Here is a 23751-nt window from a genome sequence, read left to right on the forward strand (position 1 = left end):
AGAAAAAGACCCAAAAATCGGGACTGTCCCTATAAAATCGGGGCATCTGGTGACCCTACTCACGGGGGTTCCAACTTTTCTCCTTTATAGGTGTGTTTTGCATTAATTAATTTCCCTCCCTTGGGAACAGACAAGGAACGAGAAGGGAACGGCCTAGCACAGCTAAAGCATCCAGTCACTGGCAGTCACATTCTTCATCTCACAATCACATTCCCAGAGCTGGAGCCATTTAGCTTTCGGAGCTATTTTGAGAAGTGCCAAGAAATGATAAAGAAAACAAACGGAAAATGGAGCTACAGTTGCTTTTTGTTTACATGAGAAAAACCTGGTCCAGTCTTTGACATTGAGTTTTAACTCAGTGCTGCTAGAGAGTCTTCATTATTCACAAGTTTCAAAATAAATCCCCAGTAAAACAAAACACCACCATTGCCTCTGGAGTGACTCACTACTACACGCAGATCCATGGATCAATGGGGGAGAGGTGAGAATAACAATGGAGTTTATGAACGTGCAATCAAAACTACACCGCGGCCTCTACTGATTGTGAAAGTCACATAGCTGTATTTATGTGCTGGCATTTTCTGAGGTACAAAGTGCCAAGCTCACCATTTTGTGGTCATTGTGTTTATTGGGCACTGAAGTGAGGCCAGCCCACACAGGACTCGTCCTCTGCAGGCTGAAACATTCCCCAGCCCACATACAAAACTTCCCTTCCCAACCTGCTTTCCCAAGCTTCTTCTATCCTCACCTGCATTTCGCAGCACGCCTCCACTCCTATATCCACTCCCTCCACTTTCTTGAGCACGTCTGCTTCCTCGACAGGCATATCCACTCCTCCACTTCCCCCAGAACTTCCCCACCCACTTTCCCTAGCACATGTGCAAACCCCTAACATTCACACCCCCACCCCCTCCCACTCTTCCCAGCACACACCCTGCCATACATGCCAACTCCACATGCTGACACAGTCGTCCAGTCCACCATTCGTACCCCACCAGCTCACCCTGTCCCAGAGGCACTTGCACATGTGGTCACTCTCTCTGTTGTTATGACTGTCTTAAAATAACACATCTGCACAGAGGAACAGTCCAGTGCTTTTTGTTTGGCAGACTCCCCACAGCCTGCTCCACACACAGTATATTCATGCTCTGGTGACTCATGTTCACAAACTTGTTCAGGTCTGTTTACAGTTGTAAGGCGGTTTTAAAGGGACAGATCATTACAAAATCTTCCAATATCGCAGTGATACAGACACATAACCATGTCAATAGAAGCAATAAATGGCCCATGCTAACTATTTTGGGAGAGAATGTGTTTAGGGACTTAAAGAAAGAGACAGTGAATCAGAATTCTTGAGCTCAGTCCTTATATCTCTCCCTCTTTCACCTACTTATCCTATGACTTTGGACAATCTAGTCAGTCTCTGCCTCGGTTTTCCCTCCAGTAAAATGGGTATAATAATATTTATCTCTACAATACTTCACTGGGCTTAATTCATTAATATCTGTAATTCTGCCACTCCTTAATTTTTGAGTGCCTGACCTGACTTTGCAATATTAATACCATTCTTCCAACGCTGGGTGTTTTTTCAATGTGCGGTGGGGCACGGCTAGTGTACTTATCTATAGATTCCTTGTAAATGTTCTTTAGTCCATTATACCATGTGAATGTCATTCTACTGTACTTTGTGCCTGGTGTTTCAATAGTGAGTCACTGCGCATAATTCAGCAAACAATAAAACACTTTCTTGCAAGTTGCAAATATGTATTCATTCTGATTAGCTGCTCAACGGTACTGTGACAATATAATCCACTAAGAAGCCCACTGACATGGCTGATATGATTTCACAAGAACTCTGCATTGCTTTGGTTCAAAATGAAGATTGCTTGGTTCTTTTTTTTGGTAAACTGCAGATGGAGGTTAAAAGGGAGGTGAACTTAAGAGTGTGGAGACAGAACTGAAGGGGCTGATCTGAGGTCTGGCAGTGTTTTGTGTTGCTAACATGGTATCTCAGCTGGCATGTTGGAGCTCTAGGGACTAATGGGTCACTGTATCCCAATGTTTGATAGGCCAGAGGGTGGCCTCCAGACCAATGTGAAGCCCTATCTATAGTCTGTGGCACATATTAAGGCTTTGTGACCTTGACATCCCTAGCTTGGAGAATTATATCCATTTGTCCTGCATCTTGGAAGGTAGCATCCATCTCATCTTCTGGGATGGATTCTCAGCAACTATCAGAGGTGCAGCTTAAACTATGTGCTATTTATTTAAGAAAGTGGGGAAACAGACATCTGTAAATCCAACCATTTTACTTTTCCTCTTACCTAACCACAGGTATGGGGAGTGGCACTAGCGTGGGTAGTGAAAGTCTATGTTAAAAAGGGTAAAGGTTGCTAGTGCTGTTCTTGCAATAGCTTCACTTAGTTCATAACTTATTCACCCTCTCAGTTGTTTCCCCGAAAATCAGTGTTTCTCCTCTCAGCAGGAACTACCATAAGTATGACAGGTCCTCTCTTTTTCTCTCTTTCCCCTGTTCTGTTAGTCTCTCAGACTATTGTCTCTATCTTATCTCCTTTCCATCCTCTAAAGGTTTAGCTCTACTGGGAAAGGAATTAAGCAGCCTGCTGCTCATTATCCCTGCAAATTGGTGATCCATCAATGGCAGCTAATAAACAGGGTGGGACTATATCTATTGTAGCATGAGGAGAGGATCACATTGTAAAAGACATTTATATTTACTCTGCCTGTTCATATGCCATCACTTAAGTGCTCATTATGGGAATCAGGCAAGTGATACTTAAAAAGCATTTTTTAACATATGAAAAAATTAGGTAACAGCTGGAGAGTCTGTGGTGTTTCACGGTAATTTCTTTAGACCCCTTTTCTCAACAGAACTCTCATGGCTTTTAACCTTGTTAAAATCTACAGGACATTTCCATAAGACAGTAACTACAAACTGAGTGGTGCTTGAAATCTAGAGCTGAATTTCTGTGGAAAAGACCCATTTCTAGTAAGCGCACATGAAGTCTACCAATCCAATACATATTTATAATAAAAAGTGGACTGTTAGCATGAGTTACAAAGTGTAATATTCCAAATTATTTAAAATGCATTCAGCCAGATTCGGGCAACTCTCTGTGGCAGTGCAAAGGGACCTTAAGATAGGGTGATCAGACAGTAAGTGTGAAAAATCGGGATGGGGTTAGGGATAATAGGGGCGTATATAAGATAACCCCCTAAATATCGGGACTGTCCCTATAAAATTGGGACATCCGGTCACCCTACCTTAAGATGAATGTAAATTACATGTACATTTATTTGAAGGCCCGTTTATGCCGTCAAAGTGGTATAAAGGGAATTATTGTAAATGAGAAATAGCCCCACAAAGTGTGGTTTAATGCAGCATCCTTGATTGGTGGTTGTTTTGGATTATTTTTGGGCGGGGGGTGTACTCTACTTTGCAAATTTGAATACTCTTCAATGAATCTCCAGATCAATGCAAACCAGAGAGATTCTGCTGTATTTTGTTTTATGTAGCTGTCATTTCCAAATGCACTGTGGTAGCAAAGGGGAGGGATGGGGGAATTGCAGAAGTGGATGCCTAAAATGTGTGAATAAAATTTGTCTGTGTCCCTGTTACACTGGCAAAATGGGTGTAATGGGGCTGGTTGAAGGTATTTAAATGATTGGGGTTTTTTGGTCAAAAATAGCTTTTTTAAATAAAAAAAGTCTCAATTCCTTTCCTTCTATTAAAAATCTGGAAACCAAAATGTATTCTATTAGTTGATATTTTAACATTTATTTTCATTTTGTGCATTTCACTTTTTCTTTCTTTTCTTTTTTCTTTCTTTTCTTCCCCACCCCATTTCTTGTTTTTCCTTTTTTCTTTCTTTTTTTCCCTTTTAAAAAATGGCTAACATGATATTTTTCCTGTCATTTTCAAAAACCAAAAATGTAGAATATTTTTGTTTTAATTTTTGTGTTTGAAAATTTAAAATGTTTGGAAATGGGTAAAAACGTAAATGTATTTGAAAAATAAATTGATCAATTTGAAGTCCTGCAAACTGAAAGCAATGTACAATTTTCAAATGGGTGCAATGGAGCTGTATGAAATTAAATTGCATTCTTCTTTTTTTGATCCTTTCCAGTGTGCAAAGCAGGGAGCTACATGCGCAAGTCACTGTTTTCAAATGAAAATATAATACAGGGTTGGTGGCTCCAAAAGGTGAATTGCCAACTTTTTTGGGTGCAATTTTGGTGGCCAATTTTGGAAATGTGGTTCATATTCTGTCATTGCTTTGAAATCTCAACTAGTTCCGTGTTTACTATACAAATAATAAATCCCTCAGAATATTGGAAAGCTGCCTTCTGTCAATATTGTTCAGTTTTTTAGCATTGGAATTGAGAAACGATTTTAATCCAGACACCAAAACTCTCGTAAAACAAATCTTTGTGGAGAGAAAAACAATCAGACTCCGTGCAATATATTGCAAATGCTGGGATTTGTGCATTTCATAACTTGCCCTTCCTCTTGTTCTTTTGAAGAGCTTTGTGAACTTAGCTCCTTGTCTGAAAATGTTGGGGGGGTTTCATAAGTGTTTGCAATTTGCTGGCTGAGTTTCATTTCAAAGCCGCCTTCACATTCTAGGCCTGGAGCCAAATGAGAGTTCCATTGTCTACATCAGTTTCATGAGGAAATGCTGGCTAACTGCTTTCTGCAGATACACAGTGATGAAACACATGCATAAGCTCCTCCCTTTCCCATCTTATCTCATGTATAAATTCCGTCCAGGGCTGCTCATTCTTGGTGTCAAGAACTCAGGAATTCTTGCAGTATTTTTTAAATGTTGCTGCCGCTGTTTGGTTTTGAGCTGTCTCATCTCTAGCAGTTTGAGAGCTAAGCAACATGGAAACATCAAATTTCCTGCAGAATGGGAATATTCCCAGGGAAGAAAACAATTCAGGATGCAATCGGATGAATCTTTGCACTTTGGCTCTTTTAATACTGGTTGTGGTTCCACTTTTGATAGTCTGCTTTCTGTGCCTTCATAGCCAGGTAAGGAGAGCGCAAAAATATCAGCGAGTATAGTATATTAGTATTAATTATTTTATTATGACTGATATCTTCATAGAATTGGATAATTGCAACCTTTAGTTCTGTTCCTTCTTGGAGCCAATGCTTTGTCAGGACTGCTTTCAACTGCCCAAGCGCTGTAACCGCTTCTTTTGGGAAACTGTTTCATTCCTATTGCTTTCATTTAAAAATGATAAAAAGTCAGTGTTTTCTTCTCATCTGTCCTCTCCTACTATGCCCACTGTTGTGCATTATTATTATTTATGATTATCTGGCAATACCTATTAAAGGAAGGGCTAGACTAGGAGTCCATTGGCTCAGTAGGGCCACCCAAAGGATTCAGGAGGCCTGGGGCAAAGCAATATTGGGGGCCCCTTCCATAGAAAAAAGTTGCAATACTATAGAATACTAATGGGGGCCCTTGCCCTCGCTCCCCGGCTTCCCTGGGAAAAATAACATTTAAAAACCTTCCGCATTTCGGCACAAATCCAGTTTTGAGAAAACTTCTTTTCAAGTCACCTTTACAAGGTATCACTGGTTCTCAGCATCAGCTAGTGCTAAAAGGCACTAAAGCTCATTAAAAGCATTGGACAAATATTTTCCGTAAAACTTTTTTTGGATAGAAAACTAGGGGTTTTTAAAAAGCAGAAAAAATCACGGGCAATGTCTGCTTTCCTTCAAACTGTGTTCTGGTTTTCTTTAATTGAAAAGCTGAAATTAGTCTGCCAAAACCTGAACATGGTTTGGGGTTTCACAAGTGTGTGGCCAAATATTTGCTGCTTGCTGTGTTTGATTGTTTAAAGAAACAATAAAAATATTCTGCTTAAAAAAAATCCAATCCCCATCCACTTCCTGCCCCCTGACTGCCCCCCTCAGAATCCCAACCCATCCTGCACCTTGTCCCCTGATCGCCCCCGAGACCCCTCCCACCAACCCCCTCTGCTCCCTGTCCCCTGACTGCTCCAACCCCTACGCCCCCCACTGAGTCCTGACAGACCCCCGAATGCCCATGATCCAATCCCCCCTTTCCCATCCCCTGACCGCTGCCCCCCCGAACCTCTGCCCCGTCCCTGTTCCCTGACTCTCCCCAGGTCTCCCTGCCCCTTATCCAACCCCTCCCCCCACCCCCCAGTATCCTGTTGAGCTGTGTGTAGAAGGAAATTCTATTTTGCAGAGGATTTCAATAGGAAGGATGGAGCCCTGGATTCTGAGCCAGTCTGGCAGGTGAATTGCTAGGAGCCAAGCAGGTGACCTGGCAGAAAACCAGGCAGGTTTAACTGAAACCAAACCAACTCCACAAAACACTTCTATTTCAACAAATGCTAAACTTCAAAGAAACACTTCACCGGAATATTTCTGACCAGCTCTAGGTCCTAGGACTAGGTGGGTTGCTGTGTTTAAACTCCAAATGATTGGTCCAATCTGCTGCATTCCACATGCCAAGTATTTTATCTTGAGAAGTATTTTATGAGCTCCAGGTTGAGTCATCTCTGGCAGTGATGCTTTATCACATGCAGAGAGAGAGTAAATGTCTGCAGTTGCAGGGAAAAGCACCTCAGCTTCGTTTTAGCTTTGGAATATTAACAGAGAGCCCGCAGTAAGAAAGCATGGTTTTGTGGTTAAGGAGCTGGTTTGGAGTTTGCACAATGTGCGCTCAATTCTGCCTGTCACAGACTTTCTGTCTCACGTGAGGCAAGTCATTTTATAGCCCAGGCCTCAGTTCCCCATCTCTAAAATGGAAATAAATCTTTCTTTGTTGGTCTTGTCCATTCACATCAAAAGTGTTGTGGGGCAGGGTGTCTGTACAGTGCCTAGCATCATGGGGCCCTGATCTTACCTGAGGTATCTAGGTTCTGTTGCAACATTAATAATCGCCCAAGAATGCATTCCTGCTCACCAGCTGGTCCTGGGTCTCAAGAGATGAAAACGCAAGTCCAACAACCTCCATGACTATCTAGTCCCTGTATCTTTTCATACCAAATTTCAAAGCAGAGAAATTCTATTAACACCCTCATTGAAACCTTGATTGTGATGGAAACACTGACTGGACGTTAGCTACATTGGTGCAAACCTCAACAGTGTAACTATAGTACAGAGGTAAAAGGACTGCCCGGGACTCCCTGCCTCTTATCCAACCCCTCCTGCCCCAGCCATTTACCCCCTCTCCCGGAGCCTCAGTGCATGAGTCCAGGAGCGGCCCTGGACAGCGCTGCAGCCACGTGCCTCTGGGCGGGCCTGAGCTCCTCTGTGCTCAGAGCTGCGTGGTAAGGGGGTGGGGATGTGAGCTCCAGTGGGACTGGAGCTCCTGCCACTCAGCTCAGAGCTCTGGACAGGATGGAGGATGGCGGGAGCTGGGGGGAGCCTCAGGCACTCTTGTGGGGGCCCCTGCAGGGCAGGGCCTGGGGAAAATTGCCCCACTTGCCCCCCACTCTGAGCAGCCCTGTGGTTCAGCATGCCTCAACCTCATAGAGCCTGATCGTGCAAAATGCTAACACCTTCCACTCTCAATAGAAGTCACTAATTTTCTGTTGCATTGTACTAGTTCTATGGCAGCATGACTGCACCCACATGGGAGCAGAGTATGCTCAGCACCTTTCAGGATGCACTAAGCATTTTCTAAAATTGACCCTATTGGCTGCAGCTTTAATTCAGCACCTTGTATGGATGTGTTATGATAGCTTTGATTACACAATCACATTGCTACTTTTTCCACAGGACCTCTGTCTTGTTCAAGGCATAGGTTGCACAGGTAACCATAAATCTGGCATGTCCTAACTTTTCAGTGCTTAACTTTGAACCTAACATTTATGTAATGTAGTTGTCTTTGTATTTATAGCTTGACCACAGAACAACTAAAGGGACACATGCTAACTGTCGGCCAATATCCAAAGGGTTCAAACATCAAAGAGAGGGAGGAATTTTTAAGGCAGTAGAAGAGGGCAGAGAGATGTATAGCTAGAAGGAAAAGGATGGTACTGAGCAAAAGAATAGGTTGACTATCAGAAGAAACTTTCCATTGGGGAGATCTCTGACACTGTGGAATAGCATGAAACATGTCACTTGAAACATTTGCAACTAGGCTGGACAAAGCAGTGGAGCAGACAATCCTGCCCTGGCATTGGGGAAGTCAGGGGGCCCAGTTCAAGCAGGTGTGACTCCACTGAAGTCAATGGAGTAGCATGTGCTTATCTCAAGACTAAATGTAGCCTAAGAGATCTCCTCCATCTCTAGCTTCTCTTCACAGTGTTCTGTGTTTGGGAGGTGAAGGCTAAAGATCCCTCTCCCTCCCTGCACAGCCCATTGATATTTTTAATGGAAGTTTACTCTCGTTCCTGAAAGGTGAACACTCACTCTTGGAGAATCCAAACGCTTGCTCTGGATGTTGTGTTTCCAGTATCCAGCTGGGCTGCAGCCTGTCTTCAGGTATAGCTCCAGGAATGGGGAAAGAAGTTCCTTATTTAGATAATCAGCATCAAACACCGCCAGGAAATATGATGACTGTGGCAGGTGGTGTATATCATGAGTTACACTAGGGAACCACCCTGTAAGGTGCTGATCACTCCTTCAAAATGCAGAGCACCCTTAATTCCGATGGGGCTAGAGGGTGCTCAGCACCTCACAGGAGCACAACCTGTCAGAACAGAAATTTGCAAAGCGTTTAGGGAAAAAATTATCTTGGTGCAACTTTTTTTTTCTTTTAAGTTCTCCTTCTTCCCCTTCCTGCCATTCTATTTTGGAGGCATAACACAGGAGCCTCATGACATGCACTGTGCTCAAAATTGCATACCGCTGACAGTAAATTACAAGTGATACTGGGAAAGTAATGCACACCCCATCCCATAAGAGTTCTACCTCCTTCCCCTTTCTTTCTCACTGCAGAGAGCATTGTCTGAATAAATAAAAGCTTTTCTTTGCACTGTAATTAGGGATGGGGAAGACCAACTGATTGAATTGATCCATCTGCAAGGGCAGGACAAGTTTGCTAGTTTGGTATTTGCCACTGAGTGAACATCGGTACAAACTTGTTATATAGGGCTCGATTGTGAGCCCCTTACTCACAGTGTTGAGCCATTAATCACAGGAGTAGCTCCATTAAAGGCAATGTGAGTGATGAGTTTGCAATCTGGTCCTTAACAGAGTAGGTAAGCTGGGCATACTCCTCCTGGGCCCATCTGCAAACGCTTTCACAAGCTGAAAGAATAAAATGCCCTTCTTGTGATCCTGGGGATGAAGCATGGCTGAGAGCTCAAAATGAAGGAGGAGGCAAGAGGGCAGAGTTCTAGTCCTGCTGATGATATCATTTGTGACTTCTAGGGCTGGCCTTAGGGAAAATGGTGCTCTGGGTGAACTTTCTTTGAGTTTAAACACAGTCCAGTCACACACCTGAAGTACTGGAGAAGCTTGTAAGTCACGGTAGGGACTGTGCACCTACAGCAGAGACCGCTGCAAATGGCACGGGCAGCCCAAACTCTCAGTGCTGGCTCGCTGTAGCACCTGAGCTTCTGGCACCAGTGGTGAGAATGCCAGGCTGGTGGCCATGTGAAGCACAGGGGGAATGGCAGCACTGTGAGGCACAAATTGAAGCCCAGCTCAGCATGCATCCAGCTCGGCTTCTGGGAACTTGTCCAGGGAGTGCCACTGCCTCCACTTCTCAATGCCACCCAACTTCGGATACCGGTCTGTAGCCCCAGGAGCGTTTGCCACCAGCCCGGCTGTGTCCCATCTGTCCCTGCTTCATGGGCATTAGGGGCGGATGAATGGCTACCCTGGTGGGCTGTGCAGGAGAAGCAGGCAGAAGCAGATCTCCCAGCCCCAAGGGCAAAGCCTGCCCTGCAGAGCACTGCCCCAGGCCTACCAGAGGTCCTGCAGCTTGCCCCCAGGGCAGACCCTCCCCAGCCACAAGTTACAGCAACACACCCTGCAATTTCATCCCCTCTCCCCTGGCTGGAGCTGGCCCATCCTACCTGCCCCCTTCACCAAGCCGGGACACCACATGTGCCAGCAAAACCACCCACAACTGGGGAGCAGAGCCCAGCCAGCAGGCACTCACTTCTTGCCCAGCCTGGGCATGGCACCCTCTTGACCATGGCACCCTGATTGGTCGCCCATGTTGCCCTCCCATAAGGCCAGCCCTGGTGACTTCACATGAATCACTTTAGCTCTGGAGAGAGCCAGGGGATGGGAGGATTAGTCACAGGGCTTTGAGGCCTTGGATGGAAGGTTCTAGAGAAAGGAAAAGTGTCATCTGTGTGTTTTGAGCTAAGGTGCTCTGACCACTCCAATCTTTTGGGCAGCTGAGTCAGTTAATAGAATTATCCCTGGACAGTGAGCATTTCTCTGGCAGCATGGAAGGAAAGACTCAGCTACGTATTAGCCAGAGGTGAAAGTAAGCCAGTCCGGTCTGGTACGGCGTACCAGCAAGAGCCAGTATGCCGTGCTGGACCGCATCGACTTCCACGGCAGGGATTGAAAGGGCTCTGGGCTGCCCGCCACTGCGGGCAGCCCAAAGCCCTTTGAATCCCGGCCGCGGCTCCGGCGGCTGGGCAGGGGCTGGGGATTTAAAGGGCTCAAAGCTCCTCGCGGCTGCGGGCCGCCCAGAGCCCTTTGAATCCTAGCCGGGGCTCCGGTGGCTGGGCTGGGGTGGGGCTTTAAATGGCTCAGAGCTCCCTGCGGCTGCAGGCAGCCCAGAGATCTCTGAATCCCAGCCACGGCTCTGGTGGCCGGGCTGGGACCAGGATTTAAAGGGCTCCGGGCTTCCCTCAGTGGCAAGAGCTCTGGGCCCTTTAAATCCTGGCCCCAGCCCCGCAAAGCTTGGTGTTCCCCCGGGCCCTTTAATTTGCCCCTGAGCCCCAGGGGGCTCCCAGTCACTCCTGCAGCTGGGAGCCCCTGGTTGATTTAAAGGCTCTGGGTCTCCCAGCCACAGCTGGTTCCCAAGGGCCTTTAAATCTTGAGAGGTCACTCCTCTTCTGGATGAGGCCACGCCCCCCTCAGGACTCTGGCAGTACCGGTAAGTCCTGTAAATTACTTTCACCCCTGGTATTAGCTGAAAGCTGTGTCAGTTGTCATGTCCCTTGAACAAACAGTCATTTCCTCTAGTTGCTAGAAGCAGGTGCTGAAATACTACAGTGATGGGCTGAGTATAAGAACCTAAGCAGAATACTGGTTATGGGAACTCAGTCAGGATAGTAGCTTAAAACTAAGGTACACAATGGTGCGAGTGTTTGTCCTCTAGCCTTATTTAGATCAATATAAAACACTGTTTGTTTCCACTGTAAGCAAAGTCTGGCAGGACTTTGTGTTGCAGCATCTACAATGACCTACCATAGCCATTCATGCCAGGAGATATGCGACCAAATCTAGACCAATGCACAAATGCAATGATCTCTGAAGTCCCATTTCATATGGATCAGTCAGACAGCTGGCCAGTATCCACAGGACAGATGGAGTACTGCCAACTTATGGATGTAAACAGACACATTTTCACTCTACTGTGTGTTTTCCAAGCTATGGGGCATTCCTACAAGAGAGGGCAGTAAAAACGACTAACCAGGGTCTGAATTCGTTCCCATTAAAAACATGTTTAGACTATATGGGCAGTGGCCGTCTTTCTTAATAATATATGTACTTTGGACCTATCGCAAAGGGGGTCCTGACAGAGGGCTCAGGATACGACAACAGCAATAACAGATAATAATCATTGATGAAGAGGAGGAGGAGGGGAAATGTTTCCACATGGGTTGTTGCGATTGGTAGTTTCTGTATTGGAGAGGCCAAGAAATGGAATTGAAGTTGCCACAATCAAGAAGTGAGGTGACTGGCTCCCCAATGGGTACTAATATCTGTGGTTTGTTTTTATATTTGGTGCAAAAGCCTGTGAAAATATGCACAGAAAACAATTAATAATTAATAATATTTAATAATATTTAACAATGTAAAATATATTAGGCCACTACTATCTAACATAAGAGATTTACACTAATATTTGAAAACATTGATTGTTTACACTTGTAAGTAGGAGAGTTACTTCCCTTTTCCCATTTCATATGGATCAGTCAGACAGCTGGCCAGTATCCATGGGACAGATGGAGTACTGCCAACTTATGGATGTAAACAGACACATTTTTACTCTACTGTGTGTTTTTCAAGCTGTGAGGCATTCCTACAAGAGAGGGCAGTAAAAAGGACTAACCAGGGTCATGCTCAGTCAGACCCTTTGATTGTTTTCCAGAATCTTTGTTTTCATCTAAAAAAAATTAGTCTCTGGCTGTTATAGTTGGGAAGAAAATCTTCAAAACCTGATATGAGTACAACTGATATGTCTACCTAAATTTGCAGACAGCCTGAAACTATAGCTATGAAATGCAGCATTCAACAGGGGCTAACTCAGATTTCAGTGATGATTCTTTGACATCACTGCTACCTCTTTCACTGCTCTTGAAAAGTAATGTTCCATTGCAGTTTTAAATTAAATAAACCAAATCAAACATTTCTTAACCATGTCTTTCCTTAAAACCACAATGTAAGCTAGAATACAATTTGATTTCTTTTAATAAAAAGTGGCAAAGCCACATGAAAAGATGCAGTAGCAATGTTCCTGGAGGGTTATCTGCGTGGTTTAAACCCAGAATCTCTGCATTTAAACATATGAATGTCTACCACTAGAGCTAAAGGTCTAGAGCTGTTACCTTGAGGGCAGTACCAGATTCATAAACCTCTAAACATGCTTTATCCACTAGAGGGTGACAAAGAGACACTATGTAAACATGGGGTACAGTTACATGGCACCAGCCAGTGCTGTGTGATGTCTGATGGTATCCTGTGTTGTTTAGACTCTTACTTTTAGAAACACCAAAACCACCACCAATGTTTAAAATGAAAACAGTCCTAGGGTGAGAGCCATTTGGGTTAGGCAGCTGCTTTCCAGTGAAAGTGAAGAGCCAATTGAAAGAGACCCAATAGAAGTCTGTCTCCTCTGATAACAGAAAGACTTCTGCTGCCTGGGACCTCTCCCAAACATACACAGAACATTAGTTGATAGGTGTAAAAGTCTCAGGCCACTATGCAACATCCTGACCAAACTTTGCTTCTCTTCACAGCCTCCGGAGATCTGCTGGGCTCATGCAACTTGTAAGTATCAAGATATTGGAGTGAGTTTCTGATTTTTACCATTCACACAGTGTGGTGAAGGTGACTAGTTCACAATTATGTACTCAGCAGGCTGGAGTATTTCTCCCCTATCTATGAACAGCAGTAAATAATGAAAACAGAGAATCGTGAAGCCCAGGTGATCTAGGGGCTATTGTAGGCAACCAAGTGTCAGTTGTTTCTCAGTTCTGTTCCCAGCACTAGCTAGCGGTATCAGATGAATCATCTCTCTTAAAGTGCAGTTCTGCTTTGAAACATGACTGTACAAACAGCATCCTGGGGTTCCATAGTTATTGTCTCTTGATGACCGCAGATCAAATTCTCAAATGTTACTAATTTAAAAACGGGGGGGGGGGGGAGGGGTGTCCTAACTGCTAGACCTGTAATCTCATCCTGGGATCTGAAAATCAAGCTGAAGTTTTTTGGCTTAAGACAGCAGCAACAAGAAAGATTTTGAAAATGGAACTTGTTACATCTGTGAGCAAGACCTTGTTTTAGCTTGTCACTTCCTTACTGACTTAAGCTAAATTAAAATCCTTTTAACCCAAATTAAGAAAGTACTAGATTATTTTCTAAACAGGCATAATTAAATCAGCAGAATTTTTCTGTGTAGACAAACCTTTCATTAACAATTCTGTTGATGATGTCTGAGTGCCTGGATAGACTCCAGCAGTCTCCCTGAGAGGTGCTGGCTCTGGAGCAATAACAGGACTAAACAATAGGAAAGCAGATACAACTCTGAACACAAATATAGACATCAGATCTGGTGAGTCAGGAAATACCGTATCCACACTCACTTTTCAGAGTGAAAAGTTTGCTCACTGGGATGGGCTGGATTTGTGTCTGCTGTTTAATGCAGAGTGAAACAGGAATAAATGGACACAAATCAGATGTCAAGAATTATAACATTTAAAACAGTTGGAGAACACTTCAACTTCCCTGGTCACTCAATTACAGACCTAAAAGTCGCAATTCTTCAACAAAAAACCTTCAAAAACAGACTCCAGCGAGAAACTGCAGAACTGCAATTAATTTGCAAACTAGACACCATTAAATTAGACTTGAATAAAGACTGGGAGTGGATGGGTCATTACACAAAGTAAAAATTATTTCCCCATGCTAATTTTTCCCCTAGTTACTCACACCTTCTTGTCAACTGTTTGAAATGATTATCACTACAAAAGTTTTTTTTTCTCCCACTGATAATAGCCCATCTTAATTGATTAGTCTCATTAGAGTTGGTATGGCAACACCCATTTTTTCATGTTCTCTATGTATATATATCTTCCTACTGTATTTTCCACCGCATGCATCCAATGAAGTGGGTTTTAGGCCATGAAAGTTTAAAGCATAAATTTGTTAGTCTCTAGGGTGCCACAAGTACTTCTTGTTCTTTTTGAGGAGAGGTAGTTAGTTGTTGGAGAGCCCTGCTTATCTTTTAGAAGCAGAGGGAGAGCTGGGCTTCGCCCTGCTCCCCTTTACCTTAACCCCTGGTTGACTACAGTGGACCATGCTGATTTTAGACTGACTGAGGATCTGCCCCATGAACAGCAGTCGAATGATTTAAGATGGGCTCAGACCAAAACCCTGGACTAAAAGATCCCCTCATTTCCTGGGAGTCAGAATCTGAATCTGGGTCTGAATAACAGAATCCCAGCTCCAAACAGCCCAGAACTCTGGGAGTTGTTCAGAGTCTGAGTCCTGCTCTGAATTTTGTGGCTCAGACCCTTCCCTTTCCTCCCCAAAGACCTCAAATCAAAGAGATAAGGAAAAGGTAAGGAGGGAGGTGAACTAATGGAAAGCATTTACAAAATGACAAGGGAAAATCTAGGAAATGGGCTAGACTTTGAAATATAATTAACCACCTTGTATGCGTTTCGCTTTGTTTTCTTCCTTGTCTGGTTCTTTTATGGAAGCACCTTCAAAACATCGTGATTATGACATCATATGGAAGTGGAGCTTGACAGACTGCAGTAGCTTTGTAAGGAATGGCTCTGACCAAAAGCTGGAGATCCTGCAAAGTGGCATGTACTTCGTGTATGCCCAGGTGACTCGCATGAAGGAAATAGAAAGTTATTTTACGATGATGCTCTACAAAGATGAGAATATTCTCCTCAACCAGATGACTGGAACAAATACTGGGGAGAACATTGCCTCCATCAATTTCGGGAGACCTTATTTTCTGAGCAAGGGGGAGAAGCTGTTCTGTAAAGTCAATGATGGACTTGAACACATCTTGACAGAAAATCTGACTTACTGGGGGCTGTACAAAATGTAACAGACTTCCACTCAGAGTCAGCTTCTCTCACCCTCCAAGGAACATTAGGAATCTAACCTCTGAGTCTGAAGTGTTTGCAATTTCTCTGCATCAAACTCAATACAATGATGCTTTGAGCTTTCTCATCTTCCTGTTGAAGTAATTCAGGATACATGCTCAACAAGCTGTGAATGTGCGACTCCAGTAATGACATCAGATTGTCACAAGTTATGGGAGGAAGACACTTCTTGAACAACTGTGTGAACAAAGAAAAGCAATACCTTGATGTGTTAGAAATGTTAGTTCTAAAATCCCAGGCAAATGAGTCACTATGTTCTTCTCATTCTGCACTGGTAAACAGTTCCACTCCGTGGCTGGCTGCCTTTCCGTGCGGGGTGAAAGTGATTATCATTTGTATATTTTGTGAAGTGCCTTGGAAGTCCATGGACATGAAAGATGCTATGTCAATGTAATGTATAATGTGCATACTGTACATAAACTGGACAAAGAGTGGCCTGTCTAGGATTGAGGGACCAACATGTTTAAAAGCAAATGGAATAGAGGGACAATTCCTTGCTCCTATCCAGGGCTTCAGTGGAACATCCTCTTCTTTCTGTCCCCTTCTCTCCTCACATACATACCCAATTTTAACAAGAGAAACTGCAGCTGTCCCAGTCCCCTCAGGGTGAACCCTGCCCCATCATCCCTGGGGATTCACACCATTTAGGAGTTTTGCATTCAGAATAAATGCAAACTATATTTTCTCTTTGAACCATTGAGTCCAATGCAGGAGTATTGAAGGTGGCACACACAGCCTGTGTGTCCACATTAAGATTCAGGGTTCCCTTGACCCCCACCATTTTCTATCATACAGTGCTGTAACATGGACTTAACAGGGCAGATAAAGTCACACAGAGCAGCATCTGGACTGGAGGGGGACCAGGCTTCAAATTCTCTTAACAGCTATAGCTGCATTGTGCAATATAAGCAGATGTAACATTTGTCATTGAAAGGAAGTGGGGTACCCATATCTCTGTTGATGGAAGGGCACAACTGTAGAAGTAAAAGTAGAGAAAGAGTGTGATCTAGTGGGGAGAGCTGAGGATTGAGATCGTTGAGCTGTATCATATGTTCCTCTACTGAGTCAATGTGTGACCTTGGGTAAGTCACTGTGGTTGTGCCTCAGCTTCTCCTCGCTAAACAGGCATAACAATGTATTTACCTACCTCACAGGGATGTTGTGAGGCTGAATAAATGGACATTGTAAAGTGCTTGGAGATACTCCGATTCCCTGTTCTAGTGCTGTGGTCGGCCACAGTCAGGCTTTTTGTTCCTTGATTGGCTGTCCTAGAGCAAACTCCTCTGATAGATATATGCTTATTTTAATACAAATAGCCATATTTGCATGAATAAAGCCTCCCCAATCATTCCTTGAAACAAATTACAGCTTCATGGATTTTCATGGACAAACAAACAAATACAAACACTATTGGACTGAATCACAATTTAGGGTTAGTTTGGTGCAATGTAGCTGGTATGCTTTTATCTTCTGTGTATTCCAACATTAAATATTATGGTGCCTGCTTTACAGAAGTGGCTGCCATTTTGTGTTCATTTCAGTGCAGACCATTAAAGAGGGGACACAAACATACATACAAACAATGCTCTCTCATGTAGACTTTACCTTTGTTCTTTCTTGTTTAGTTAATTACCCTTAATCTAGAATAAAGTATTTCAGAATAAAAGTGTACAGTGCCCTTGTGTATGACCAAACATGATCGTTTGCAAATACATTTATCCACCCTTTACCTAGCTTGACTGCTCTGCCGGTGTTCGGCCTGCAGAATCTGACCCTCAGTACTCCCATTTGTGAGGGATATTAGTACTTATTTCTTGGCTCACAGGGGGGAGGTGTTGGTTATCAGTTAGGTGTAAAGCCAGTTTGTGTGCATTATAATTGAGCTAGTGTGAGGATGGTGACAAGCTGTGCTGCTCCATGGAGAACCAAGACCCTGAATCCCTCCCACTCCCCCATCCCTGAGGTTGTAGTGAACATTAGTGGGATTTGAAGGTCAGGAGAAGGAGGGTCAGTCTTCATGCTAATGGGAGTGCGGGATCTGTTATTGTGCCTGTCCCTTCCACAGGGCACGAAAGGTGTCCTTGCCTCCCACCCACACATCTGTAGTAGAGGAAGGCCCATATTGAATCAATGTTTATTAAGAGCTTTAACTAGGGGAATTGCTATGTAAGTGCTAACTCAGCATTATTACGATTCCATCACGGCTACTATCAATAATTCAGGAAATGCATGGGTTTGCATTCTAAAGGGGTTCCTCACCAACAGGCTAAGCTTGGCCATGTGAGGAATCCCCCCTCCCTCTGACACAGTATGATTTGTGTTTTAATTACCACTAGCATCTCTGGGACTCTACCGCAGTCTCCATTTCAAAAAGCCATCAGATACCAGAGGTTACCACACACTGGTATCTGAAACACTTTTCATTCTAAGTCTGAGGGGAAAACTACGGTGCCTGAGCTATCACTGCATGGTAACTTGAGAAAGGTTGGCTTTAAATGAAGACTTCGGATTGGTGTCAGCAGCAACAGAAAAGAAAGCTTTGGTTTTGGAGATATTAGCTTATAAATTGCTTCGAGGTTCACTTTGTTTGCATTCAAGGGCACTCTCATAGGTGGGAAGATGTTTGTACCTCTTAATTAGTGCTACACTCAGGGATCTCACTCATATTCTGAGGCTTAGCTCATCAGTCAGCACACACACGATGTAAGTCTTTCTCTGGAATTAAATATGCCGTGAAGATTTTGAGGATCTGAGTCAGCTTTTCTTTTAGACTTTTGTTAAACGATAGTGTTACTCACTAGGTTGTTGTGATACATGAAGTGCAGGGAGAGTAGCTACCTTTGATGGACACCCAGCCAGCCAGTTAGCTGTAAAATCTCTCTTGATCTGTTCTCTGCTTGCTTTACCTGTAAAGGGTTAACAAGCCCACAGGTAATAGAAAAGAAGTGGGCACTTGACCAAAAGAGCCAATGGGAAGATAGAACTTTTTAAAATTGGGAAAGAAACTTTCCCTTTGTCTGTTGCTCTCTGGGCTGAAGAGACGGGGCAGTAGGAATGCTGTGTAAAGTTTGAACCAGATATGAAAACCATCAGATCATATCTAGAACTACTTTTAACAACCCAAAGGTGTAAGTAGAGCAGAATGGTTAGCTAGATGAGATCAGATTTATTTCTGTTTATTTTTTAAGGCTTGTGGATTTCATCTGTGCTAAGCCTAGATGCTTTTGTTTGCTTGTAACCTTTAAGCTGAACCCCCAAGAAAGCTATTTTGGGTGTTTAATTTTTGTAATTGTTTCTTTTAAGATCTAGCAAAAACCCTAAGTTCCAGCTGTATTTTTTCCTTTTTTGTTTTTCATTAAATTTAGCTTTTTAAAGAAAGGATTGGATTTTTGGTGTCCTATGAGGTTTGTGTATATGTTGTTTAATTAGCTGGTAGCCAAAGCAAATTTCCTTTGTTTTCTTTCTCAGCTCTTCCCCGGAGGGGGTTGAAAGGGCTTGAGGGTACCGCACAGAGAGGAATTCCCAGGATCCAAGGGTTTTTTTTTTTGCATTTGGTGGTGGTAGCATTTACCAAGCCAAGGTCAGAGAGAAGCTGGAACCTTGGGAGTTTAATACAAGCCTGGAGTGGCCAGTATTAATTTTTAGAATCCTTGTGGGCCCCCACTTTCTGCACTCAAAGTGACAGAGTGGGGATTCAGCCTTAACAGTTGTGATCAAGACACTTTTAGCTCATGCACCGCTCAGTTTCACCAGCTAAACATGGACAGACAAAGAGACAGGCAGGAGAAGACAAAAGAAGGGAAACTGAAAAATGTCGTAAGTACGGACAGACACAGTGGATGGTGATTGCTAGCATGGCAAGCAAAACTATTGATCCTTTCTCAATACATCCCCTGCTGGTCTTTCTGAAATTGGGAGGCTGAAAGGGAGTCCAGTCCTGCCCAGGTACCAGAGGGGATGGAATCTTTCTTACTCCAGATGTCAGACAAGCAAGTGAAGCCCACAATCTAGTACTATCTAAGGTAGGTTGTCAATACCAAGGTCTGAAGATCCTGTAGGCTACGTAACTGTTAGACTCATACCCAGGAGCCGAGCGTAAAGGAAAAGGCAGGCACTACAATTCCAGCAAAACAAAACTGAAAATAGATCCTGTCAAATTAAACTTGATATTTTTTTATGAGATTACATGTTTGGCTGATAAAGGTAACAGTGTTCACATAATAGACTTAGACTTGGTAAAAGCAGCAAAGAATCCTGTGGCACCTTATAGACTAACAGACGTTTTGGACATGAGCTTTCGTGGGTGAATACCCACTTTGTCAGATGCGTGTAGTGGAAATGTCCAGGGGCAGGTATATATATGCAGGCAAGCTAGAGATAATGAGATAAGTTCAATCAGGGAGGATGAGGCCCTGTTCTAGCAGTTGAGGTGTGAAAACCAAGGGAGGAGAAACTGGTTTTGTAGTTGGCAAGCCATTCACAGTCTTTGTTTAATCCTGAGCTGATGGTGTCAAATTTGCAGATGAACTGAAGCTCAGCAGTTTCTCTTTGAAGTCTGGTCCTGAAGTTTTTTTGCTGCAGGATGGCCACCTTAAGGTCTGCTATAGTGTGGCCAGGGAGGTTGAAGTGTTCTCCTACAGGTTTTTGTATATTGCCATTCCTAATATCTGATTTGTGTCCGTTTATCCTTTTCCGCAGCGACTGTCCAGTTTGGCCGATGTACATAGCAGAGGGGCATTGATGGCATATATTACATTGGTGGACGTGCTGGTGAATGAACCGGTGATGGTATGGCTGATCTGGTTAGGTCCTGTGATGATGTCGCTGGTGTAGATATGTGGACAGAGTTGGCATTGAGGTTTGTTGCATGGATTGGTTCCTGAGCTAGAGTTACTATGGTGCGGTGTGCAGTTACTGGTGAGAATATGTTTCAGGTTGGCAGGTTGCCTGTGGGCGAGGACTGGCCTGCCACCCAAGGCCTGTGAAAGTGTGGGATCGTTGTCCAGGATGGTCAGACCTGTTCTTTGAAACATGTGGTAAGAATTATACCTTGAACTAAGTCTAGTTTGTCAAATTTTAGTTACTAAAAAGTGTTCTGTCTTTATTTGTCTTGTAACCATTTCTGACTTTAATACTTTATACTGGTACTCACTTAAACTCTCTCTCTTTGTAGTTAAACTTATTTTATTCTTTAATCAAAACTAATCCAGGGTTGTGTTTAAACTGAACTGTTTGGTAACTCCAGCTAAAGTAGCAAACTGTTGTATATTGACCCCTTACAGAAGCAACAGACTTCTAACATCCTAACTGCTCTGGAGAAGGCTGGACAGTGCAGAACAAACATTTTGGGGAAGAATTTGGGAGTGCAGAGTGACCCCAAAGCAAGTAGTAACCAGAGCTGCTGGAAGCCACATTGTGACTGGAGTGTTGCTGACTGGCTGCTGGGGTCAGAGCTTCTACCATTCACAGTGAAATGTAATGCTAACGCCAGAACTGTGCCTCCTGCTCTCCATAGAGGAAGGAGATCAGTAGATGGCACACGTTCGAACAGAAAGATCCATTCCCAGAGTGAATCTCACATCTCTCCTTCATGCAAGCACACATACACATGGTTTCATCCAGGAAGGGGGAAAAAACCTTTGTACATTTGGTGAGAAATAAGCTGCTGGAGTTTTCTGAATCAATGTATCCCAGACTGGGGTCAATGGTTTCACCATCAGCTATCAAAGAATGTGGTGGCAAAGGCTGCGACAGAAGGTGGGTGGGAGAGTGGATGCATAATACGAAGTATTGGGAGACCAGGCGCAGAAGGTCAGGGATGGGAGACTGAAAGAGGGCACCTTCCCTGAAATGATCTGCCAAATTAAAAAGCTGGAGAACCTCTTCTCTAGAGCCTTAGTTACATTTGCCCAGCACCACTGTCACACCCAAATAGCCCTCTCCCTCAGGGAGTCCCCGGGGAAGGCAGATCAGCATTGTATCTGGCTAATGACGTTGCAAGCATCACAAAGCATTTTAGGGAGTGTCAAAAGTGTGTGAGTGGAGAGTGGAAGTTTCCTTTGCAGAGTCCGAGAGGCCGAGTAGGGGAGAAAGAAGAAGAGCAGAGAAAGGGTTAACTTAACACTGCAGCTAGCAAGCTCAGTCTGAAGATAAGATACTGGACCCAATCCAAGGTCATGGCACGAGATGAGGAATCTGCAGCTGCGTTTAACTCTCACAGTTTTCAGCCACCCATGAGAAAAGAAAAAAAAATACACTGAGATGCAGAGCTGCAGAGATAGCAGCGACAACAGTGAGAGCGAATGAGATGGTAACAGCGAAGGCCAACAGAAGAGAAAACAAAGTCTCCAAAGTTGGGATGTTTTGGAAAACCAAGGAAGCCATAGAAGGCTGATTTGAACTGGTACACAGAGCACCAGGCACAGAGGGCCCTGGACAACGACACCCCCAAAGGAACCCAGGACTTAAAAACCCTCCTGAGAGCTGGAGCAATCTGGAGATTACAGTGGATTCCCCGGACAACCTGGGCCCAGGGGAAGAACTCCCGTCCATCCCTCCCCGTCTTCTTCTCACATTACACCCATACCTGGCCAGTTTTGGATAGTGAATGTGTGAGTATGAAAGTGGGTTAGGGCTTGGGGCTCTAATGCTTTCTTTCTTCCCCCGAGTGACACGGGAGCATTCCCAGCACTCTCTGCTGTATTTTATCATTTTATTAATAAAGCTTTAAAATTTAAATACTTGGTGTGTTACATCATCTCCTCCCCAAATGATCCTGCGGCGTCAGCCTGATCACCTAACCTTCCAGGCAGATTGGTAATGAAAATCTATCACACCACGACATGAAATCAGCACAGTACCACAGGCCAGCACAAGAGAATCTCAAGAAATTCAATGTGATTAATTAATTGTAGCTGCAAAACAATTTCCATTATAATCTGATGTTTTCACTCAATCGCATCTTTTTCCTTTGGGAATACAGTTTTCCATGCTTAGTCTGTGCTCAAACCCTATAGTTAGTTTGTTTTTTTTAAATGTGAGTAAAATATTGTCAGCCATTTATTTAAGTCTAGGAAATTGGGAGGACATGCATTTTTACCCGTTCTGCAGGAAATTCTAGCTACACTTTTTTGCATAGGTTCCAAGAAAAAAAACCTGCTGACATTTGAAACTTGTGAGGGACATAGTCATCACTGGGGTCACGTGTCATGGCTTCTGCTTTTTTGGGGAAACATTTCTTTCGGATAAAAGTAGTGGATGATTAAAGAACCTCTTCTGCACATACAGTTTTAACGGATAACAATGCAGGAAGTTGCTAGAGCCTGAACTGTGCTAGAACTGCCTGAGGGCTACCACCGGAGCTATTGGATCTGAGGTGACACCAGTTATTTTGGCAACATTCCCTAAGCGTGTTCTATTGTTTAATAAAGCTGTATTTGGCATTCGCCTTTTGTGTCATTCTTTTCTTCTCTACGAGTTGAGTTGTCAGGAAGGACGTGGAGATTGGACAGAGCCAGGAGCTGTCCCAGCCTATGTGCAGCTGAGAAATGAGTGGCTTGAGCCAATATTCAGAACAGGACAAGCTGTCTCTGAGGGGTGGGCTGGAGAATTATGGAATTGCACTGGTAGGTCTAATTGTATTTGTGCAGCTGCAGCCCTCCTGCTTCGGTCTTCTCTACATTAGTAAACTGCGTAGTGATAATGTAACAGAGGAAGCTGTAGGGTGGATGGGACTTGGGGGCGGGGGCGTTAACATCAATGGTGCAGAATGACATTGCAGTGGCATTCAGCCTTGTTCATGAGAATCTCAGCTTTCGTTTAAAAAAAAAAGGAGTGGGTTTCTAGCCCTCGTGGTTGCGAAGAAAAGCTGGTATACGTGAAGCAGGTGCACCCCTAACGGCCCAGAAGCCACATCAAAAGCACCCAAAATGTATGTTTGTATATCCCATTACTTTCTGGGGCCTGACTCGATTTTAATGTACTATGAAGCAGAACGAATGGCATAGGGGCTGTCACCTCTGAACTGTGATGTATTGAGAACGGTGTTGGAATTGTAAACTATCACGTAAGAGTTTGGGGGGTGGTTCCTGGTCCTGCTTGCAGGCTAGGGAGCACCATAAGAAAGTGTTCTTAAATCAAGATGGGTTGAGTTGTGCCTTGCAGCCTGTTTTCTCCCTTTGTTTTGGGGGTCTTGTG

General features: G+C 43.9%; 2 protein-coding genes across 2 annotated transcripts in view; one reads left to right on the forward strand and one right to left on the reverse strand.

Annotated features, from left to right (window-relative positions):
• Positions 1-23751, reverse strand: part of SUCO (SUN domain containing ossification factor) — a 900323-nt gene that overhangs the window by 497443 nt on the left and 379129 nt on the right. The window lies entirely within an intron of this gene.
• TNFSF18 (TNF superfamily member 18) lies at positions 4793-17175 on the forward strand. The gene is made up of 3 exons (XM_050963431.1): positions 4793-5056; positions 13171-13201; positions 15136-17175. The coding sequence occupies exons 1-3, from the start codon at positions 4907-4909 to the stop codon at positions 15495-15497; spliced, it is 543 nt and encodes a 180-aa protein (XP_050819388.1). The 5' UTR covers positions 4793-4906; the 3' UTR covers positions 15498-17175.

This window comes from Gopherus flavomarginatus, chromosome 7 (genome assembly GCF_025201925.1).
Source record: "Gopherus flavomarginatus isolate rGopFla2 chromosome 7, rGopFla2.mat.asm, whole genome shotgun sequence".
NCBI lineage: Eukaryota > Metazoa > Chordata > Testudines > Testudinidae > Gopherus > Gopherus flavomarginatus.

What these genes read in the sequence shown, in the direction of transcription:
- TNFSF18 (XM_050963431.1), top strand. Translation starts at nt 4,907, where the DNA reads ATGGAAACATCAAATTTCCTGCAGAATGGGAATATTCCCAGGGAAGAA. An exon ending in TTCTGTGCCTTCATAGCCAG is followed by an intron (nt 5,057 to 13,170) that starts GTAAGGAGAGCG and finishes TTCTCTTCACAG; the next exon opens with CCTCCGGAGATCTGCTGGGC. An exon ending in CTGCTGGGCTCATGCAACTT is followed by an intron (nt 13,202 to 15,135) that starts GTAAGTATCAAG and finishes CTTTTATGGAAG; the next exon opens with CACCTTCAAAACATCGTGAT.